Here is a 23,336-nt window from a genome sequence, read left to right on the forward strand (position 1 = left end):
GGAACGTAAGCAGGCCCACTCACAAAGAATGAGGGAAATTTGGGCTCTAAAGAAAGCCAAGTTCAGTGTCAAATGCAACAAGACTTAACGTGGTCCTTGATGGCCCCAGCGAATTATATATATAAATTTCAATTTCACTTACGAGAAAATCAAGGCAAGGCAAAACAAAAACAAAAGAAAAGAAAAAGATAACTCGATATAAGCATAAACCAAATAAAACGTAACAATATCGTCCCCACTCTGGCAAACTAACTAAAGCGTTTATCACTTTATCAGGAGACCTTTTCTGCTAGAGGTTTAACGTTGCACTAACACATTGAAGATGTTCGGCGACGCTAGGATGAGAAAGGGCTAGGATTGGGAAGGTAGCGGCCATGGCCTTATGAGGCACAGCCCCAACATTCACCTAGTGTGAAAATGGGAAACCAGGAAAGCCAGCTTCTGGGCTGCCGACAGTGGGATTCGAACCTACCATTTCCCGAATGCAAGCTCACAGTTACGTGGCCCTAACCTATCAGGAGAACAGAAACAAGATCATGTAAAACGCATTTCTCTATTTTCATGGTTGGTTTTATTTGTTAGCCGTACGGCACGCGCTGCAGATGCGAATCGTTATAAACATAGGATGAGAAACCAACTGTTTTCCAGATTTGACATAATCACATTAGTGACCGTTAAAATGTTCTTAAAGCTTTATGTTCCGGGTACCAGGATCCATACTGAATAACAACAGTGTGTTTGTATCGGCATTTGAAGCAGTTGCCATGGTACCTCATACGTGTGAGGTACCTTGAGAACTGTTTAAACTGTTACAGCAAGTACCAGATGCTATTGACATCCAGTATGGAGCCTTGTGCTGGAACAAAAAGAATGAAACATGGTATAATGAAAACTACAACCTGTTTTCCAGTCTTTGACTGGGTCACGGATGTAATGAATGAACCATATAGGCTATTATTACAATGGGGTCGCCACTCCCAAGGTGATATTAATGACTGATAAATGCTATGAAATGAGAATGGAGAGTGTTGCTGGAATGAAAGATGACAGGGAAAATCGGAGTACCGGGAGAAAAACCTGTCCCGCCTCCGCTTTGTCCAGCACAAATCTCACATGGAGTGACCGGAATTTGAACCACGGTATCCAGCGGCGAGAAGCGGACGCGCTGCCGTCTGAGCCGCTGAGGCTTGGACAAGGGTATAACGATTCATTTCCCGACCTAGGCTCATTAGGATATTTATCTTTGTTTCCTTGTTCTCTACTTACCCCTGCAGATTGTACCTATATGCCTTCTTTTGAAACACTCTGTATAAATTGTAAAATCTAAATCTTAACTGCAGATTCGCTAGTTTGTCACTTACACTAGCTTGTCAGAGAGGGGATGTTATAGGTCTTAGCAAAACAGAAGAAGATAATACAAAAACAAATCAGACAAGCTTAAGGTACGGTAATTTAGATATGGGAAGATACCTTGAGAAAATCCCATGACGAAGACAAGGTATATGGAGACGAACCGGAGTAGATCTCCTGTGACCATACGGTATATCATCACTACGAAAGGACCCACTGTTTTGAAACCGCGGCAGAAGAAGAGGAAGTACGGTGCTGTGGTGAGCATGACAAAAACTGCGACAATGTCCTCGATCTCTTTAAGGCACGAAAATCGCAGAAGTGGCATGATCTGCATGAAGATACAGGAGGTGAGGAACATGACCCTTGAGGGTGCAGTCATCAGATTCTCGATGAACATGTTGAGACCAAGGAAGCGTGCTTCACGTAGCGCAGCAAGAATGTACAAGAAGGATCCCAGTAGGATGCTTAGCTCGCACGTTATACGGATCTTATCCTCGTATGTGGAGAACTCCATGAGACGACAGTCCTCTTGAAAGTCATTCCACCAGTCTTCGTCCTCCTCGTTAGTCTTCTTCGCCTGTGAACATGAAACGAATTCATTATTAATTACTGTTTCTGGTACTGAGTGTCTGAAATGAAAAATGTCCTCACGAACAGAATCCAAGTACAAATTGAACAACCGTCTCTAATAATGTCTTGAAATGGCGTATGGCTTTTAGTGCTGGGAGTGTCCGAAGACATGTTCGGCTCGCCAGGTGCAGGTCTTTTGATTTGACTCCCGTAGGTGACCTGGGCGTCGTGATGAGGATGAAATGATGATGACAACACATACACCCAGACTCAGTGCCAGCGAAATTAACCAGTGATGGTTAAAATTCCCGACACTGCCGTGAATCGAACCCGGGACTCCTGAGACCAAACGCCAACCATGGAGCTGGACAATAATGTCATGAAGGATAAGGTCGCACACTTTGAAACAAGCATGTTAATAATGACTGCACCGACAGTTTATTCATAGTGGAAAACCGTTTCATTGCAGTAACTGGCACTCGCGTCGCTTCTGGTCCATGTTTTGAAGTGGGCTTAACACCGATAAGAAGGGGAACGAGCTCGTCAGAATTCTGCTGCTGTGAACGGATCAAGTCCTGTTCCAACATGTTTTGCTTCTATTCACTAAGATATCTAAGTCAGATGATGCAGAATATAACGTATTGGGGCAAACACGAATACTCAGTCCCAGAGTCAGATGAATTAACCAGACGCAGTTTATATCCTCAATTCGGTCGCGAATCGCGCACGGGACCTTCTGAACTGAAGACTTCGACGCTGACCATTCAACCAAGGAGCTGGACTGAAAGTTAAGGAGGATAAGTAACAATAATGTGGTGAAGTGGAACGTGACATACATGGACGTTTATAAACATGTCTTCGAAAGTAGTTGAGATAATTAAATTTCATTCTAGGAAATTAAAGGGGAATGTACAGCTCATAAAGTAAAAGTCATTTGAAAAGTGTAATTTCATCATCATCATCATCATCATCATCTGTTTACCCTCCAGGTTCGGCTTTTCCCTCGGACTGAGCGAGGGATCCCACCTCTACCGCCTCAAAGGCAGTGTCCTGGAGCTTCAGACTCTTGGTCGGGGGATACAACTGGGGAGTATGACCAGTACCTCGCCCAGGCGGCCTCACCTGCTATAGTGAACAGGGGCCTAGTAGGGGGATGGGAAGATTGGAAGGGATAGGCAAGGATGAGGGAAGGAAGCGGCCGTGGCCTTAAGATAGGTACCATCCCGGCATTTGCCTGGAGGTGAAGTGGGAAACCACGGAAAACCACTTCGAGGATGGCTGAGGTGGGAATCGAACCCGCTTCTACTCAGTTGACCTCCCGAGGCTGAGTGGACCCCGTTCCAGCCCTCGTACCACTTTTCAAATTTCGTGGCAGAGCCGGGAATCGAACCCGGACCTCCGGGGGTGGCAGCTAATCACGCTAACCACTACACCACAGAGGCGGCAAAAGTGTAATTTTTTAACCATAATTGTGTATCTTCCTACTTGAGCACTTCGAAATACCAACCGATTGCGCTGGCTTCGTGAGTACATTATCAACTGTGCTACCCGAGGGCCATTGTTATTATTATTATTATTATTATTATTATTATTATTATTATTATTATTATTATTATTATTATTATTATTATTACTAGGGGGCGGATTTCTATGACCTACAAATGTATGTAATATGTATCCATTTATGATCTAAAAACCATAGAAATATGACGTATAAATTTCAAAATATCACTTAATGAATAGCATCTAGGGACGGTGCGTGGTGTTGTTGCAGTGTTGCACAACTCCCAATAATTTTACACTTCATTTATTATCTTTCCTTCTAATGTTTTAGTTTAATAAACCTAACATATCTTCGAAAACATGTTAAAATCAACCATCTTTGATAGTTCGCTGCACTGATGCTTCGTAACGGACCAATAAGCGCTGCTGGCTTCGAATCAAACTCAGGGGGTTTGCTTTCCTACGGCAACTCCCTAGCGGACAACGCAGTGCAATGTACCTCAGCAGGGACGAGCCTAAGCCTGTATAGCATCAATCAATCAATACTGATCTGCATTTAGGGCAGTCGCCCAGGTGGCAGATTCCCTATCTGTTGTTTTCCTAGCCTTTTCTTAAATGATTTCAATGACATTGGAAATTTATTGAACATCTCCCTTGGTAAGTTATTTCAATCCCTAACTTCCCTTCCTATAAATGAATATTTTCCCCAATTTGTCCTCTTGAATTCCAACTTTCATCTTCGTATTGTGATCTTTCCTATTTTTAAAGACGCCACTCAAACTTATTCATCTACTAATGTTATTCCACGCCATCTCTCCGCTGACAGCTAGGAACATACCACTTAGTCGAGCAGCTCGTCTTCTTTCTCCCAATTCTTCCCAGCCCAAACTTTGCAACATTTTTGTAACGCTACTCTTTTGTCGGAAATCACCCAGAACAAATCGAACTGCTTTTCTTTGGATTTTTTCCAGTTCTTGAATCAGGTAATCCTGGTGAGGGTCCCATACACTGGAACCATACTCTAGTTGGGGTCTTACCAGAGACTTATATGCCCTCTCCTTTACATCCTTACTACAATCCCCAAACACCCTCATAACCATGTGCAGAGATCTGTATCTTTTATTTACAATCCCATTTATGTGATTACCCCAACGAAGATCTTTCCTTATATTAATACCTAGATACTTACAGTGATACCCATCAATGCAGTAATTAAAACTGAGAGGACTTTTCCTATTTGTGAAACTCACAACCTGACTTTTAACCCCGTTTATCATCATACCATTGGCTGCTGTCCATCTCTCAGCATTATCGAGGTCACGTTGCAGTTGCTCACAATCTTGTAACTTATTTATTACTCCGTACAGAATAACATCATCCGGAAAAGGCCTTACCTCTGATTCCACTTCTTTAGTCATATCATGTATATATATAAGAAAACATAAAGGTCCAATAATACTGCCTTGAGGAATTCCCCTCTTAATTATTATAGGGTCAGATAAAGCTTCACGTACTCTAATTCTCTGAGTTATATTTTCTAGAAAGCAACCCATTCAGTCACTCTTTTGTATAGTCCAATTGCACTCATTTTTGCCAGTAGTCTCCCATGATCCACTCTATCAAATGCTTTAGACAGGCCAATCGCGATATAGTGCATTTGACCTCCTGAATCCCAGATATCTGCTATATCTTGCTGGAAAACTACAAGTTGAGCTTCAGTGAAATAACCTTTCTTAAAACCGAACTGCCTTCTATCGAACCAGTTATTAATTTCGCAAACTTCTTCTTCTTCTTCTTCTTAATCTGTTTATTGTCCAGGGTTGGCTTTTCCCTCGGACTTAGCGAGGGATCCCACCTCTACCGCCTCAAGGGCATTGTCCTGGAGCTTCAGACATCGGATCGGGGATACAACTGGGGAGAATGATCAGTACCTCGCCCAGGCGGCCTCACCTACTATACTGAACAGGGGCCTTGGTGGGGGATGGGAAGATTGGAAGGGATAGACAAGGAAGAGGAAAGGAAGCGGCCGTGGCCTTAAGTTAGGTACCATCCCGGTATTTGCCTGGAGGAGAAGTGGGAAACCACGGAAAACCACTTCCAGGATGGCTGAGGTGGGAATCGAACCCACCTCTACTCAGTTGACCTCCCGAGGCTGAGTGGACCCCGTTCCAGCCCTCGTGCCACTTTTCAAATTTCGTGGCAGAGCCGGGAATCGAACTCGGGCCTCCGGGGGTGGCAGCTAATCACACTAACCACTACACCACAGAGGCGGTTTTCGCAAACTTGTCTAATATAATCAGAAATAATTCCTTCCCAAAGCTTACATGCAACGTATGTAGAACTTACCAGCCTTTAATTTTCAGCTTTATCACCCTTTCCTTTCTACACACGGGCTACTATAGCAAGGGGCTGCCTGGCCGAGGCGTGCTCGGTTCGCCCGGAAGGACGTGGGTTCGAATCACCGTCAGGAAGGCGTAAAATTTAAGAAATGAGATTTCCACTTCCGGAGGTGTATATGGCCCTGAGGTTCACTCAGCCTACACCAAAAATGAGTACCAGGTTGATTCCTGGGGGCAAAGGCGGTCGGGCGTAGAGCTAACCACTCTACCCCATCAAGTGCCGAGGTTACGTGTAGTGGAAACCTTTACCTTCCACTCCTCCCAGGGCCTTCATGGTCTGTACGGAGAAGACTTTGCTTTTTTACGTTTTGCTACTATAGCAACTCTCCATTCATTTGGTATAGCTCCTTCAACCAAACAATAATCAAATAAGTACTTCAGATATGGTACTGTATCCCAACCCATTGTATTTAGTATATCCCCAGAAACCTCATGAATTCCAGCCGCTTTTCTAGTTTTCGACTTTTGTATCTTCTTGTAAATGTCATTGTTATCAGATGTAAATTTGAATACTTATTTAGCATTAGTCTCCTCCTCTATCTGGACATTATCCTTGTAACCAACAAGCTTTACATACTGCTGACTGAATACTTCTGCCTTTTCAAGATCCTCACATACACACTCCGCTTGTTCATTAATTGTTCTTGGAATGTCCTTGGAACATGTTTCTGCCTTAAAATACCTGTACATACCCTTCCATTTTCACTAAAATTTGTATGACTGCCAATTATGCTTGCCATCATGTTATCCTTAGCTGCCTTCTTTGCTGGATTCAATTTACTAGTAAGTTCCTTCAATTTCTCCATACTTCCACAGCCATTTCTAACTCTGTTTATTTCCAATCTGCACCTCCTTCTTAGTGTCCTTATTTCTCTATTATAATAAGGTGGGTTTTTAACATTCCTTACCATCTTGAAAGGTACATTTTCACATTCCTCAACAATTGCTTTAAACCCATCCCAGAGTCTGTTTACATTTTTATTTACCGTTTTTCACTGATCATAGTTACTTTTTAAAAACTGCTTCATGCCTACTTTATCAGCCATATGGTATTGCCTAATAGTCCTACTTTTAAGACTTTCCTTTCTATCACATTTATTTTTAACTACGACAGAAACAGCTTCATGATCACTAATGCCACCTATTACGTCGGTTTCTCTATAGAGCTCATCTGGTTTTACCAGCACCACATCCAGAATATTCTTCCCTCTAGTTGTTTCTCAATCAGCTGTCCTTCCCATATTAACTTATTAGCAATTTGTTGGTCATGCTTCCTGTCGTTCGCATTTCTTTCCCAATTGACCTCTGGCAAATTCAGATCTCCCTCTACAATCACATTCCATACCTGATTATCTTATCAAATAATTCTGAATCCGTATCAGCGCTACCCTTTCCCGGTCTGTACACTCCAAATATATCAAGTTTCCTATGAAATGAAATGGCGTATGCTTTTAGTGCCGGGAGTGTCCGAGGACATGTTCGGCTCGCCAGGTGCAGGTCTTTTGATTTGACGTTCGTAGGCGCCCTGCGCGTCGTGATGAGGATGAAATCGACAGATACACCCAGCCCCCGTGCCAGCGAAATTAACCAGTGAAGGTTAAAATTCCCGATCCTGCCGGGAATCGAACCCGGGACCCCTGTGGCCAAAGGCCAGCACGCTAACCACTTAGCCGTGCAGCATATTATCTTTAGAAATGAGCCTTACACCTAGAATTTCATGTTTGTCATCATTAACTTTTTCGTACCTTACAAATTCTTTTTTCACCAGAATGAATACTCCCCCTCCCACCATTCCTATCCTATCTCTACGATACACACTCCGGTTCCGTGAGAAAATTTCAGTACCCATTATATCATTTCTCAGCCATGATTCAACTCCTATTACAATATCCGGTAAATATTCAGGTAGCATGCTCGCCAGTATCGGTTTCAGGGAGTTGCACGAGACTAGCAAGTCCCCTGTCGAGAAACAGTTCTAAATGTCCCCGTTAGATTGCGCCACTCTGCGGAGATTACTTCATTCCTACTTTCTCTCCTCTCGCAAAGGTAACTTCATTTCCATTATTTAAATTTACAATTTTTTGCCTTACGTTGCACCGGCGCAGATAGGTCTTACGGCGACGATGGGATAGAAAAAGGGCTAGTAGTTGGAAGGAAGCGACCATGGCTTTAATTAGGGCATAGCCACAGCATTTGTCTGGTGTGAGAATGGGAAACACGGAAAACCATCTTCAGGGCTTCCGACAGTGGTGTTCGAACCCGCTCTCCCCCGAATGCAAGCTCATAGCTACGCGACGCTAACCGCTGGGAAATTTCTTTTCCACGCCATACCAGACCACCCACAATATTACGAACATCTTGCTTCAATGAAAAACAGGAGGGCAAATTTTCAATTTAAGTTAGGCAAAAGTAACTGTCAGGCTAAGAGGCTCAGACGGTTGAGGCGCTGGCCTTCTGACCCTATCGTGGCAGGTTCGATCCTGGCTCAGTCCGATGGCATTTGAAGGTGGTACGTCAGTCTCGTGTCAGTAGATTTACTGGCATGAAAAGGAACTCCTGTGGGACTAAATTCCGGCATCTCAGTGTCTCCAAGAACCGTAAAAAGTAGTTAGTTGTACGTAAAGCCAAAAACATTATTATTGAGAGTAACTGTATTTATAGTGTATAATTGGCCTCTTATTTTCTGGGTTGAAATTGCCAGATATATTTCAGTTTTAGTAGGAATGTAGTTCATTACTTAACGATAACAGAGTCTCTAGTTATTTCTGTAAGCTATAAAAATGTGACACTGACAAATTTTGGTGCAACACCCAGCTTCAGATGCCACTAGCCGCCACTGATAGCATCAACATTACACACAGAAACACTTTTATTACGATTGCTACAGGCTGCAATTAATATCGGGTTAAAATAGTTTTAATTCTTCGAAATCTTTAACTTAAGAATTAGTTATAATGCTGAATAGTTCATGAACTCATTAAGGTTACACTGCACACTCCTAGTGGATGATGGACCCTGTGGGAGACATAAACACTACAGTTACTTTCATTATTCAATATTCAATAAAGTTTTCAGTTAAACACAAAATATGCTATTTGAATGAAGCTTTCATACCTGATCTAGTCTCCGTTATTCAGGATTGTTGCAATTTATGGCCACATGCATCTTAAGGTTTTTGAATGAGAATCCTCTCCTGTTGCCGCTGAGTATCGTCTTGTAGCGAGGGAACCTTCTTTCAACATCACATGATGTAACGGGAGCGTACTTGAATAGAGTTAAATTATTTGGAGAAAAATCCTGGAAATCTGCAAAGAAATAACTGCAGAATTGCCTTTGTTTCCGTGAAAACAATAGCCCGGTTTCCAGAAATTTATGCAACCAGCAAACAATAGCTCTTACTGCTAGAAACATTCTATACACTACTTTTCAATGGTTCTTCAGTGGAAGTGTATTCCAGTCTATCCTGAAAAATTTATTTCTAGTCCTTGCTCTGATTTAAAAAAGAAAGAAAAAAAAAGGAAAACGAAATTCGAATGAAAATCACCAAATCATGTCGTTATAATGAGATTGTTCAAGATATGCCAGAAAACTAAAGAAAGCTTAAATATGCATTTATATGCCCAATAAAACCTGTTTAATTTCGAATATCATGCTTGGGAAAGTGTTGAAAATACAGGACTACATGATATAATGTTAAGGAAAAAATATGACTTGCCATACAAATCCGCCCTCTAAAATTCTTCTTCTCCTTCTTCGTTCGTATCGGCCTACTAAGGACGACGTAATTTAAGCTGTCTTCTCTTGGGCTTTGATCTTTGCCCAGAGTTCCTTCATTCGTTGCCAATGTTGCTCTTTTTCTTTCCTCCGTCAACGCCCTTCTCGGTTTCAACTTTAGCACTTTTTGAAGCTCTGGTGGTCTTTTAGTTTCCTCTTGAGTGGGTTGCGTTGTAATATATTTTCTTAAGTGGTCCCCATCTCATGTAGGTCCCTTTCCACCTCTTTGAACTGTGTTGGCTGTGTCTTCATATCTTTAAAATAGGTAAAGATCTGGTTCGATAATCGTTTGGGTTTTATTCTTAGCAAGTGGCCATGAAATGCAATTCTCTATCTCCGCATGACATCAGAGATCTTCTGGACATGAGTATACAGATTATTATTATTATTATTATTATTATTATTATTATTATTATTATTATTATTATTATTATTATGATTATTATTATTATTATTATTATTATTATACATGTTCAACGGACTTATTTATGGCCATTTAATAAGTCCCATTTTGTATTTAAAAAGGGATAAATTTCGTGGCTCTCGATATCAAGAAGAAAAACATTTTCATTTTAAGAATTTTTTTTTTACATGAAATATTAACTCAATTATTAGGTGGAAACCGGACTTCGATCTAGTATTTCCATAATATGAACACTATTTCAATAAACAGTTTTTCATTTCCTGTTATATAGCCTTGAAAGAATAATTTTAAATTCTTCTTGAACTTTGTTCTGGTGACAGCAACATATATGAAAATGCCAGTTTTCTGACAAAGAAACTCTCGTTGTTAAAGGTTTGCCCTTGCGCTTTGCTGATTATAATGGTAAAAGCCAGATGATTGTAAACTGTCTATTCTTTAATGTGAAAGGAAATTCAGTGTGACAGTGGAATATATCTCTTTTGAAATTTCTGATTTTTTGAAAATAAGAACCTTTTAGGGAACCCTGTAAAAATTTTCTGTCAGCAATATGGATTCCTGTATTCTCACACCCTGAATGTAAAATTACAATTTCATAGAGCTTATATTCTTCAGGATATTTTTGTCTGGCCAGAGGTAGTGGCTATATTATTATTATTATTATTATTATTATTATTATTATTATTATTATTATTATTATGCCTTTGCTGGCAGGACGTAGTGTTTACAGTGCACTATGTCTTCTGGTATGGGCTAGAGGAATGTTGTTACTTTCATTGATCTGTCTCAGCCTTATCCTTGGCTTTGACAAGATGAAAGTGACTGAGGTATGAGTGATGCTAGTAATGCCATTCCTTATGCAGCCAGTCCCTGCTATGAATGGTGTGAAAATGTTGCTCATAGGGTCAGTTGGTGCATGCATTTCAGTGGGCTTGGCAGACTGATATGTAATAGCAACTTGTGGCCCAGCGAGGAAAGCAACGGGAAACTACCTCACTCCTCATTTCCCTAGTACACCTCTTCAGTGATGTCTAGGCCATTTATGACAGCTGATGGCAGAGCTGTTGAGGATCCAACCAGCCTTCGGGCTGAGGACTAAACATACACATACATTATTATTATTATTATTATTATTATTATTATTATTATTATTATTATTTTATTTCTTTCTTAATCCGTTCACCCTCCAGGGTTGGTTTTTCCCTTTGACTGAGTGAGGGACCCCACCTCTACCGCATCAAGGAGAGTGTCGTGGAGCGTGAGACTTTAGGTCGTGGATAAACCTGGGGTGGAGGACCAGTACCTCGCCTAGGCGGCCTCACCTATTATGACGAACAGGGGCTTTGTGGGAGGGGGGGGAGATTGAAAGAGATAGACAAGGAAGAGAGAAGGAAGTGGCCGTGGCCTTCAGTTTGGTACCATCCCCGCAATTCCACGGAGGAGATGTAGGAAACCGTGGGAAACCACAGAAAAGCACTTTGAGGATGCTTGATGTGGAAATCGAACCCCTATCTACTCAGTTGACCTCCCGAGGCTGAGTAGACCTCATTCCAATCTTCGTACCACTTTTCAAATTTCGTGATATAGCCGGGAATCGAATCCTGGTATCCGGGGGTGGCAGCTAATCACACTAACCTCTACATCACAGTGGCGGACATTATAATATAATATAATATAATATAATATAATATAATATAATATAATATAATATAATATAATATAATATAATATAATATAATATAATATGGAACTGCATTGACTCACTAAGCGCTCATAGTGGCAAAAGAAATGTAAATTGCTGATCTAATCGACCGGATGACGATGATTAAAAAAAGATAGTAATTTTTTGGAATAAATAAAGAATATATTTTCATACTTTATTATATTTTATTTACTTAAAATTCGTAACTCATAATCACTAGGATATTTTCAACATTGATTTGCTTGCCTGAAGGGTTAGAACTGTGTACTTTGTTTTAATACACACCGCTTCATATACACAAACTTCACCACACTTCCAACCACCACAGAGACATGCAATAGTGAACACATCCCTCTACAGAAAGGTCATCCGGTCGTAAAACTGGGCCAACTCCACTGATGTGACACAGTTCACACCCACAAATCCACCAAGACATGTGGGAATGTGGCATAATAATAATAATAATAATAATAATAATAATAATAATAATAATAATAATAATAATAATAATAATAATAATAATAATAATAATAATAATAATTTCTCAGGTATCTTTTTATATACTTTGGAGAAATAATTCTTCTTTCGCTTTTAGACAATTTGGCCAATATAGAAAGGGCCTCAAAACTTCAGAGGGCATTTAGACTAACATGGGATCACTACACTAAACGAGTAATGTTACGTAATGCTAAATTGAAACATTACAAAACAGTTATTCTACCGAAAGCTCTATATGCATCAAAAACCTTAACTTTAGGGGGTCATTCTAAAATTGCAGATATTGAAAAGCCCGAACGTAAAATCCCTAGAAACGTTTGCGGGCCCATACAAGAAAATGGAATTTCATCAATGCTGTTTGAAAATTTTCGACACATTTTAAGAATGGACAATAAATTCACAAAAAGGTTATTCAATGTAATAAATTCCAAAAAACAGGAGAATAAATTGGCTAGAGGAAAGAAGAAGGGACCTGAATGAATTGAGCATGAGGGAAGACATCGTGAGAAATCGCAAAGTCTTCGGGACCTCAGTAAATAAGCACGCATTTGTGGTCAAAACTAGCAGCAGGATTGGTACAAAGTGGTCAAAAGAATGGAAGAGGCAACACAGTGAGTTCATGAAGACATTTTGGAAGAATAGGAAGGCGAAAGTCATCAAGCCAATGAACAAGTTCCAACGCTTTTTATGAATGGGCATAACGAAATAATAATAATAATAATAATAATAATAATAATAATAATAATAATAATAATAATAATAATAATAATAATAATAATAATAAATAGTCGTATCTTAGTTTGTTCCGACTCGTTGGCTGAATGGTCAGCGTACTGGCCTTCGGTTCAGAGGGTCCCGGGTTCGATTTCCGGCCGGGTCGGATATTTTAATCGTTTCTGATTAATTCTTCTGGCTCGGGGACTGGGTGTGTGTGTCCGTTCCAACACTCTCCTCATCATATTCAGACAACATACCACACTCAAATGCAAAGATGAGAAGAATTCCACCTAATCAATACTTGTATATTGTTATTATTAAATTAAATTATTATTTTTATTATTGGTATTTTTATTATTATTGTATTATTATTTTTAATAATAACAATAAACAAGTATTGATTAGGTGGAATTCTTCTCCTCATTGCATTTGTGTGAATTATCAATACGGGTATGAAGCTCATGGATTACGGTAACATAGAACACTACCAACCACCACAAAAACACACAATAGCGATTACATCCCTCCATGTAGCGTTGGCGTCAGGAAGGGCATCCGGCTATAAAACAGGGCCACATCCACAACTGCGACGCAGTTTGCACCCGCGACCCTACAGGTGTGGAAAAAGGGGTAGGAAAAGAAGAAGAAAAAGAAGGGGTCGTATTGTAGTTTGATGCTATAAAGCAGCCGTTACAAAATACTGATTCGCGATTACATTTTTACTCATGCATTTCTCTTGCTGACTGTCCCCTCCAACCCTCATCTACTCTCTGGTTGGCAGTCGACTTTATTTCCTTTTGTATTTGACATGCTGTTAGTGGTCAGGCGGTGTGACGTTGCGAAACGAAGAACAAGCCTGTCAGTTCGAGTGACGTTAGGCGAGAGTTGTGTAATGTTCCCTATACAAACGGCGCTGTTCGTACGGAACTAGAGAGCTCAGTTAGCTGAAGCACTCTCCATGACAATAACGTGCGCGCTCCTGGTTTGGTCTCTCTCTGAAGAACAATATGTGCAAATTAAAAAAAAAAAGTCACAAGTTTCAGTCCAGGTTTCAAGGTGTACAAACATGTTCTATTACGTTTCCGCTTTTTTTTTCTAAGCCCGTATTTAGTCGATGGCAAAAATGTTCCTAACAGGTACCAAATGGGACTGTTAAATTTACAATGTGAGGATTCGTTGAAGGTCAAATATAAACACAAGAAGAAGGACTTGGCTGACTTTTACAAGAATGTTCCCCAAATCAGATTTCGGAGATTGTTTGCTTTTGCTATGTTCGATTCGATATGTGTATGCGAATAACTGTTACGAAAATTTGCTATTATAAGTCCAAATCCCGAAGTACTTTGTCAGATCACAACCTAATATGCAGTCTTCGATTGCAAATTGCGCAGATATGACGTCCTAACATTGATAAACCAGAAGAAAAAGACATGGAAAATGCAGGAAAATGTCAACAAAATTGTTCCGTATGGTTCTTTTCTAAATGCTTCAATTTTATAGGAATTTGAAAACATGATGCACGAGGATTTGCTATTTTGTTCAATCTTACAAACGCACGTGAAAGCCGAAAGTACTTAGACTTTACTGCGAGCAATGGTTTGGGTTAATTACTGACGGCACTAAGATATTTTATGAAAAATATAAAGACGTAATTGCACACCTGATAAATGTTGCCCCTCATATTGGACGCATTGTTGCATCTACTGTGAAACACTAAAAAATCGAAACATCTCACAGAACTGGATGATGGGCTGAAAGAAGCTCTGAAATATTGTTAATTTCATCAAAGCCAGACCTCTAAATTCTAGGTTTTTTTTTGGAGCTATGCAAGGATATAGAGAGTGGCCATGATCATTTGCTATTGCGTACAGATATTAGATGGTTATCGCGAGGTAAAATTTTGAGCTGTTTGTATGAAATGAGTGATGAAGTTAGACTACTTCTTCTCGATGGGATACGCAATTTCAAAGACTTCTTCTATGATTTCTCGTGGCTTGCGAGACTTGTTTATTTAGCTGATACATTCGGTCACTTGAATTGAATAAACTGAATTGAAGCCTGCCAGGAACGCACTCTCCAAAACATAATAGATCCAGCAATGTAGGCACGGCGAATCAGCAAAACCGAATTCGTTTATTTTCCAGCACTTTATGATCTCCTGTCTCAAAATGAAGAAATACTACGAGGCAGTGTAAGTAATGTAATGGTGAGACACTTGAAATTGCTAGTAACCATACTCCCATAGAAGACTTTGTATCACAACTCCACGTCTGCGACCGACTTTTGAATCCATGCCTTTCACGACAATATACCTGTGTGAATGTACCATTTCTGCTCTCACACAAATAAAATGAAGTACAGAAACAGAGCAAATGTAGAGGCTGATCTTCGGTTCGAGTGACTACGCTTGTAAAATACTTGGTCTTTGGAAAACAAAACCATCTCTCCCATTGATCCAACAACCATACCAAGTGAATTTTCGCAAGTAAGTTTCCACATCCAAACTGTTGTAATCATTAATAAAGAGTCATTTTTTATAATTTTCATTCATATATAAGGTATCTTTATGTAAATGAAATTGAACTTTAAAGGAGAGTAAATATTAGTCCTAAATATACGAATATAATAAAACATGGTAACATTGCAAAATTCCGTTTTTTGTTTACAGAATTCAGTATTATGTTCCGTAGCTAGGGAGTCCTTGGATATGCGTGCGATATGCTTAGGGGACCTCAGACACAAAAGGTTTGGGAAACCCTGCCTTAGACTACTTTTGCCTAGAGATGGCTGAAAAATAGCGTAGCAGTTACTTTCTCCCAGTTACATGCCTGTCACTGTTACAAATGTAACGAAGACAAAAAATAATAGGTTACCGAGTAATGACAACAGAATAACGTACTAGTGAAAACAGTAACTTGGAAATGGGAACTGTCACTAGTAGCAGCACAGACACAGAATGTGACCTTCAGAGTTCAGATAGTACGCATGTCTTTCCAAGTGAGAGCGCTTTCGTAGGAGACTGCTTTAAGTCAAATACACTGTAGTGAATAATATACTCTATAGTGTATATGTTTAACTTGCTGCTGTCATCTGGTAATTAAAGTGTAAACTGTTATGACATATTCAACAACTCAGGGGTAATCGTTGACTCAGACATCGCGCAGGGCTACTTACATTAGTCTATAATATTATTATAAATTTTACCCGTATAATTTTTCTTGTACCATAAATAAATTAGTATGCTAACTTTCCATATTGATATTATAGATACCATAACATTACATAAATTTTCTTAATCGATCCTCTTGTACCGGTTTTTGTCGAGGTTTGGCAGACAGATCATCATGTTTTCTTGTCTTCTATCCTTGATCGGGGCATTGTCAAACTCACTCCTCTAGATTTCAAAAAATACGCTATGTTGTCTTTTCATTTCATCCGTTGTCTGCCTCTCATGAACTTTATAGCAAATAGGAATGCGTGCTTTGCTGCACCGACCTTTCAACAGTGCAGTGATGCGTGCACGCATGTGCGAGTGTATGAATGGGACCTCACCACAGTTGTAAGGAGACAAGCTTGAAGCCGTGACCAGGCTGTGACCAATAAAAGGTGAGTAACGTTGGACGTTATTTTTAATTGTTACTTTTCACAGTTACTTTATTGTAGCAGTTACACAAAAATAACCCTTTGTCACACCTCTACTTTTACCGTACGCACCTGAAAACGAGGACTGTCCTACTTTAAGGGCCAAGTTACTGTCTCAGTACTATGGCTAGACAATTGTGATTTATATCATACAAACATTACGAAATTTTAGTGATTGTTAATCACCACACATACTTCGCTACGTAACAGCATCATTTCAGCTGATGTACTCGTCGTTGACGGGTTAGTTGTTGTGCAATTGCAGCGGTAATGCTATCTAGAGAGGTAGGTGGTAGTAGAAAGAACGCTATTTGCTTTACGTCGCACCGACGCGGATATGTCTTATGGTGACGATGGGATAGGAAAGACCTAGGAATGGGAAGGAAGCGGCCGTGGCCTTAATTAAGGTACAGCCCCAGCATTTGTCTGCTGTGAAAATGGGGAAACCACGGAAAACCATCTTCAGCGCTGCCGACAGTGGGGTTCGAACCCACTATCTCCCGACTGTTGGATGCTGGCCGCACTTAAGCGACTGCAGCTATCGAGCTCGGTTAGAAAAAACGGAACAGACTTCAAATAACAACAGCGAGTCAGTGTAATATTATTGTTGAATGTGTGTTTCAATACGTAAAAGTATTTTCCTGGATAATTCTTAGAATTACAAAGAAAACGCTTATGGCCTTTCTTGCAGTAAGCTGTATTTTAAGTTCACATGCTGCGGTTTATTTTGTGATAGACGAAACCATCTGTCCATTATTTTGGTCTTTAGCGGATACAACACGCGCAAGTTCATTAAATAGACCTATCAATATATTAATGACAGCATTTTGAAACAAATTTATTATTGAAAAATCAGGATCTTTGTTTGAAATGAGTATTTGAGATATATTCATACCAAATTTCAGCTCACCGAGCGAGTTGGCCGTGCGGTTAGGGACGCGCAGCTGTGAGCCTGCATTCGGAAAATAGTGGGCTCGAACCCCATTGCGGGCAGCCCTGAATATGGTTTTCCGTGGTTTCCGATTTTCACACCAGGCACATTCTGGGGCTGTACTTTAATTAAGGCCACGGCCGCTTCCTTCCCTCTCATGCCCTATCGTCGCCGTAAGACCTATCTCTGTCGGTGCGACGTAAAGTAACTTGTAAAAATCAATCAGCTTAATTAGTCTTGTAGTGTTGGTGTGATTGAGCGAGATAGAATAAAACACCATATCATGTTATTACGTGATTTGTTTGCAAATAATTTATTTTCAGGTCAATATTTTAAAATGAGACATAACTGATGATATGCCAGTTTTCTATAAGAACATTTGTACAAAATTTCGTGAAATTCTGTTCAGCGGTTTAGACGTGATATCATTTCGGAAGACAGACAGACAGACAGACAGACAGACAGACAGACAGACAGACAGACAGACAGACAGACAGACAGACAGACAGACAGACAGACAGACAGACAGACAGACAGACAGACAGACAGACAGACAGACAGACATAAATTAATTTTCATATACTGAGTGTCCTTGAAAAGGGTTCCAATATTTGTAGAGGAGGCAGTACGCAACAAACGAAGGAAGAAAAAGATCAGATAAACATTGGTCGCAAACCCAGTATTTTCGGGGTTATGGTCAGGAAACACTACAATCAATGATCACCATGTCCTTGATCTACTCTTCACAACATGTGATCTACTCTTTCATTGCAATGCAGCCTTACGTCCTACGTCGCATGGAATCATACATTTGTTGGAACACCCCTGGCTGTTGTCGGATTGCATCACAAGTTTTGGACACGCGTTCTCGTAGTGTATCCACATCATTTATGGGTAGCCCGGCTCCATGGCTAAATGGTTAGCGTGCTGGCCTTTGGCCACAGGGGTCCCGGGTTCGATTCCCGGCAGAGTCGGGAATTTTAACCATAATTGGTTAATTCCGCTGGCACTGGGGCTGGGTGTACATGTCGTCTTCATCATCATTTCATCCTCATTAAGACGCGCGGGTCGCCTACGGGCGTCATATCAAAAGACCTGCATCTGGCGAGCCGAACTTGTCCTTGGGCACTCCCGGCACTAAAAGCCATACGCCAGTTCATTCAATTTATGGGTACCGCATACACCATGGTCTATATATGTCCCCAAAGCCAAAAATCTAGAGGATTATGTTCAGATGAACGGGCAGGGCAAGGTATTGGTCCTCTCCGATGACCTGTGTTAGGTGTCGCCTAGCCCTACGATGAAAATGGGCCTGTGTCCCATCATAATAAGACAAAACGATGATACAACACGCTAGAGGTTTGCGACCAATGTTTACGCAGGAACGTATTTCCATCTTTTGTTGCATACGATCCTTCGTAAATTATTGGAATATTGTGATCAATGATACAAGTGGTAGCGGACCATAACTCCGAATATATTTGGTTTGCGACCAATGTGTTTGTAGGACCTTTTTTACTTCGTTTGTTGCGTGCCTCCTTTGTAAATACTGGAACTTCTTCAAGGACACCCTGTATAGAAAAGTTTAGTTGGAGAAATGGAAAGTTCCTGCTGCACAGGCTATGTTACGATAAGTGTACGGATTTTAAAATTCCTATAAATGAGAATATGGCAGTCTTACCTTTGACTGAATTGTTGTACTCTGCTCTGGTTTGCTTGTCGTGACAGGAGCACTTTCCCTTTTCCTGCGCTGTGATGTAGAACTGTTGTCGGGTTGAGTATTTTCAGATTCACTGCCTACTAAATTAATCTTTGCGGAATCACTGATAAGTGTACGATTATTATTTTCCGCTTCATAAGTGGATGGATGGTCCCTTTTAGGGCTTACAGTGAACGATTGGTTATTGTTAAACAATGAATGAAGTTTAGAATCACTTGTGACTCTGGGACGTTCACTTGGGGTTAAGGTATTCCAAGAACCATCTGATTTGTTTACACTGCTTCCCATTTCATTTGTTACGGAGTCATTGTTGAATGACTGATTGGTTAGTGGCAGATCACTGAGACTGCCGTTATTATGAGTTGAGAACAGCGCTAGTCTCTCAATGATCACTGATGAGGTGATATTGATGGGGTCAGATACGTTATCACTGGCTAAGAGTTCGGACACTACACTCTCGCGTCCTCTGAACTGAGTCACATTCCGGTAGTCTCTGGTATCCCTCAGAGCTGAGTTGTTGGTGGACGGTAGTGGTAATGAGCTGTTAACAAGAGGGGATGTAGTGGTGACTGCTGCGCTGGTAACTACCGGTGATGGCGGACCTGGGCGAAGTGTGAAACAGACAACCGAGAACAAGAAGTAGATGAAGAACAAAGAGAATTGACGATAGAACCTGCAACAGAATTACAGTCTTGTAATACAAATCTCGTGTGATAGGTAACAGGAGTACTTCTGACTGAAACAATACATAACTAACACGTATAAATAAATAAATAAATAAATAAATAAATAAATAAATAAATAAATAAATAAATAAATAAATAAATAAATAAATAAATAAATAAATAAATAAATCAATCAATCAATCAATCAATCAATCAATCAATCAATCAATCAATCAATCAATCAATCAATCAATCAATCAATCAATCAATCAATCAATCAATCAATCAATCAATCAATCAATCAATCAATCAATCAATCAATCAATCAATCAATCAATCAATCAATCAATCAATCAATCAATCAATCAATCAATCAATCAATCAATCAATCAATCAATCAATCAATCAATAATATAGCATTCAGAAATTGTAATAATTGTGAGGGGACGCATTTCTAGTGTCCCCTTTCATGATTTGAATATTCATTTAAGTTATGCATATCATGTTACTGAGTAACTTGTCAAATTTTATTTTCGAAATAACACTGTAACTAGCCTATGATATTCGACATGTAACAGTTTAAAATTTCATTTCTTATATTAAATAGTTAAAACTGTGTTAGAAACGGAGCTAATAATTAACTAAAGAAACAGTATTGCATAGTTAAACACTTCAATGAGCGTAACTTAGATACTACCAAATCCCTCCATCCTGTGTCTATATTATCAGTTACAATGTTCAGTGTTTCTGTTTCATCATTTCCAAAGTTCAACTTACGAAGAATGAAATTTCTGCTCTGGTAGTTTTAAATACTGTTTGTGCCGCAAAGTCAAATTTCCAAAGTCCCATTATTCCATGAGATTTCATGGCTCGGTATTTCAAATAAAAATTTCAACCTACCTGAACTTGACGAAGGCGTTCCATTTAGCGTGAAGGAGATCCACGAGCATTCCATCCATTAGTTCCAGATGTTCGTCTTTGTCCTGAATAAAATGAACAACGTGATTTCCTAGATTTCAATATTCATTTATGTTCTTTATATTGTTTATTATTTATTATGATTTAGAAGAGGTAATTATATACAGGTTTACCACCATATACCCACAAACCATGAAGGGGAGATATTTTTCATAATGTATTTGTTACGAAGGAATGGTACTAAATAACGGTCTACTATTAGTGAAAATTCACAGTGTTCCACACATTCTTTCATTCTGTAAAATGTTAATTGAGTTATGAAGGCAACTGTGATTGTTTATTTGTTTATAAGGATCATGTGAATGGGGAATTCGGTTAAATGGCATCTATAATCCTTTTTTTATACCATGAAGGCAAATTAGTACCAGTATTAAAATATACAGACGGAGAATAGTGAATAGTGAAGAATATAATCCTCAGTGGATTTATATAGAAATAAGGAAATGGAAAAGGACGAGAGAGTGAGAAAAGGAGGCGAAGGAAAGGTATTTACTCAGTTTTAGTTACCTCCTTTTAAAGATCATTGAGATAGCAATATTTTTATATTTATTCAGGTAAATTGTGGTTGTACACCATGCTTGCTATTCGCTAAACTACGGGAATGCTGTAAGTACACCGATGAGCAACTGAATTAGAGAGCTACCAATTGGGCAAAATGGCGCCATGGTTGGTGCGCCAAAGTAATATTTTGGTGTGGTACATGACTGCGATATCGCCAGACCTTACTGAAACTGGCCATCTGAGTAACAGGTGAGCGCAATGTGGGTAACGCACGAGATCTCGCCCCGTTTTATCGCGGCTATATATTATCAGTGTCACATGTACAGGCTAATCCATCTCTGAAGTTGTGCAGGCAATGGGACTTTTATGGGCCACCGTGTTCAGAGTGTACGTATATTCGGACAAACACATCATTTGCAGGGTCAACTGCCGTGGAGTACGACGTGTTTTTGGCAGGGGTCACCGTCGACTGACTTGGTTAGTAAGAGCGGATAGACGGGTCACATTGCAACAGATTACTTGCGAATTAAATGCTGGATAACGCCTCCTCACAATGAGGCACAGAAGCCACCGTGCCACTTGGGTACCACTGCTTACCACCTGTCAAGGACTTGAGACAATGCATTCTCTTGTCAGCAGGGTATAATTCAGACTGCAGGTGTTTGTATTATCGTATGAGGACTGTTCATGTGAGATCATATGGGACCCCTGGTATATCTGACAAGTCCCTGACTAACGAACGATACAAGGACCTGCGTCAGATCATGTCCATCCACTTGTGGTTGACTGGTTCGATGAACACTCCATGGGCATAAGAATGCTTGCCTGGTCCCTAAGATTACCCGACCTTAATCCTACTGAGCACATCTAGGATGCTGTCAAGATAGATGTGCACACCGTTTACTCTGATCTCTGTACATAACGGGGGGCTGTGCAGTGGCCATGGAACAGTATGACTTCCCATGCGTCCAGTATCTTGTGGATTCCCTGTCACGCTACGCTGCCATCGTAATCAGGGCGAATGGGGTTGCTACACACGACCAGCCAGGTATCTCTAATTAAATTGATCATCAGTGTAATCAGTGTGTATATAACAATCGACAAGAAATAGATACATTATCATTAATCTTCAAATTTTATCGGGTGGACAGAAAACTACCACGAGAATTCCTCATCAGTTATAAAATGCCAAAACATTTTCCTGTATATCAAAAATTGTCTAGCACCGTCAGGATTGAACCCACGAACTTGGGATACTGAGTCAGACACCTACCTCTCATCCACCTAGACGGCTCGTGTATTTAGGTATAAAATGTTGGAGACAATTACTCACGCCGAACACCACCAAGTTGAGCGCCGAATCCTTGCTGATGTTGCCCGTCTCGATGTCGATAGTGTCGATCTGCTCAAGAGGGTAGGCAGCACACGTGATGCTGCCGATCTGCCAGTAGATCTCCCGCTCGATGTTCAATATATGGAAGAACATCTCAATCCGCGCCAGCTTGGCGGCTAGTGTTAGTGGCGTTAAGTTCAACACGTTACGTATCTGTAGTGATGCACCGACTTCGTACGCCATATCGAACGTAGTCTGCAAACAATGGAAATTATGTAAATGACCAACGTTCCAAACATGATTAATAGATCAAATATTTGATGAACTATTTTACTGAGTGCTGTATTTGGGTGTACATTTTAGTTAATGAAGGATGAGTAGAGATACACATATGAAGAAAGGAGCACAGAAATGTTGGGAAAACTTAAGTTTATATTTTGAGGACACCGGGTCATTGAGCGAAGATTGATATAATTTTTATCCTCCAATTTGTGCTACAAATAGACAAGTCCACCATCCTGATAATATATTACTTTTTGTAGAATACTCCAATCCTCTAGTTCTAGATCGCCTGGAACTGTGGAGAGAGTAATAATTGATTGCAATCCGCATTATTGTTGATACATGCA

The 23,336-nt window shown here is 40.1% G+C and overlaps 1 protein-coding gene across 1 annotated transcript in view; it reads right to left on the minus strand.

Moving 5' to 3' along the window:
• The window catches only part of nan (transient receptor potential cation channel subfamily V member nanchung), a 113,314-nt gene that overhangs the window by 27,241 nt on the left and 62,737 nt on the right, over positions 1-23,336 (minus strand). Inside the window, exons 7-10 of the mRNA XM_067151956.2 lie at positions 22,708-22,962; positions 20,796-20,878; positions 19,192-19,903; positions 1,471-1,930 (exon numbers count right to left, since the gene is read on the minus strand). Of these exons, the coding sequence (XP_067008057.2) occupies positions 1,471-1,930; positions 19,192-19,903; positions 20,796-20,878; positions 22,708-22,962 (1,510 nt within the window). The remainder of the gene's footprint in view (positions 1-1,470; positions 1,931-19,191; positions 19,904-20,795; positions 20,879-22,707; positions 22,963-23,336) is intronic.

Source organism: Anabrus simplex, chromosome 7, assembly GCF_040414725.1.
Source record: "Anabrus simplex isolate iqAnaSimp1 chromosome 7, ASM4041472v1, whole genome shotgun sequence".
Classification (NCBI taxonomy): domain Eukaryota; kingdom Metazoa; phylum Arthropoda; class Insecta; order Orthoptera; family Tettigoniidae; genus Anabrus; species Anabrus simplex.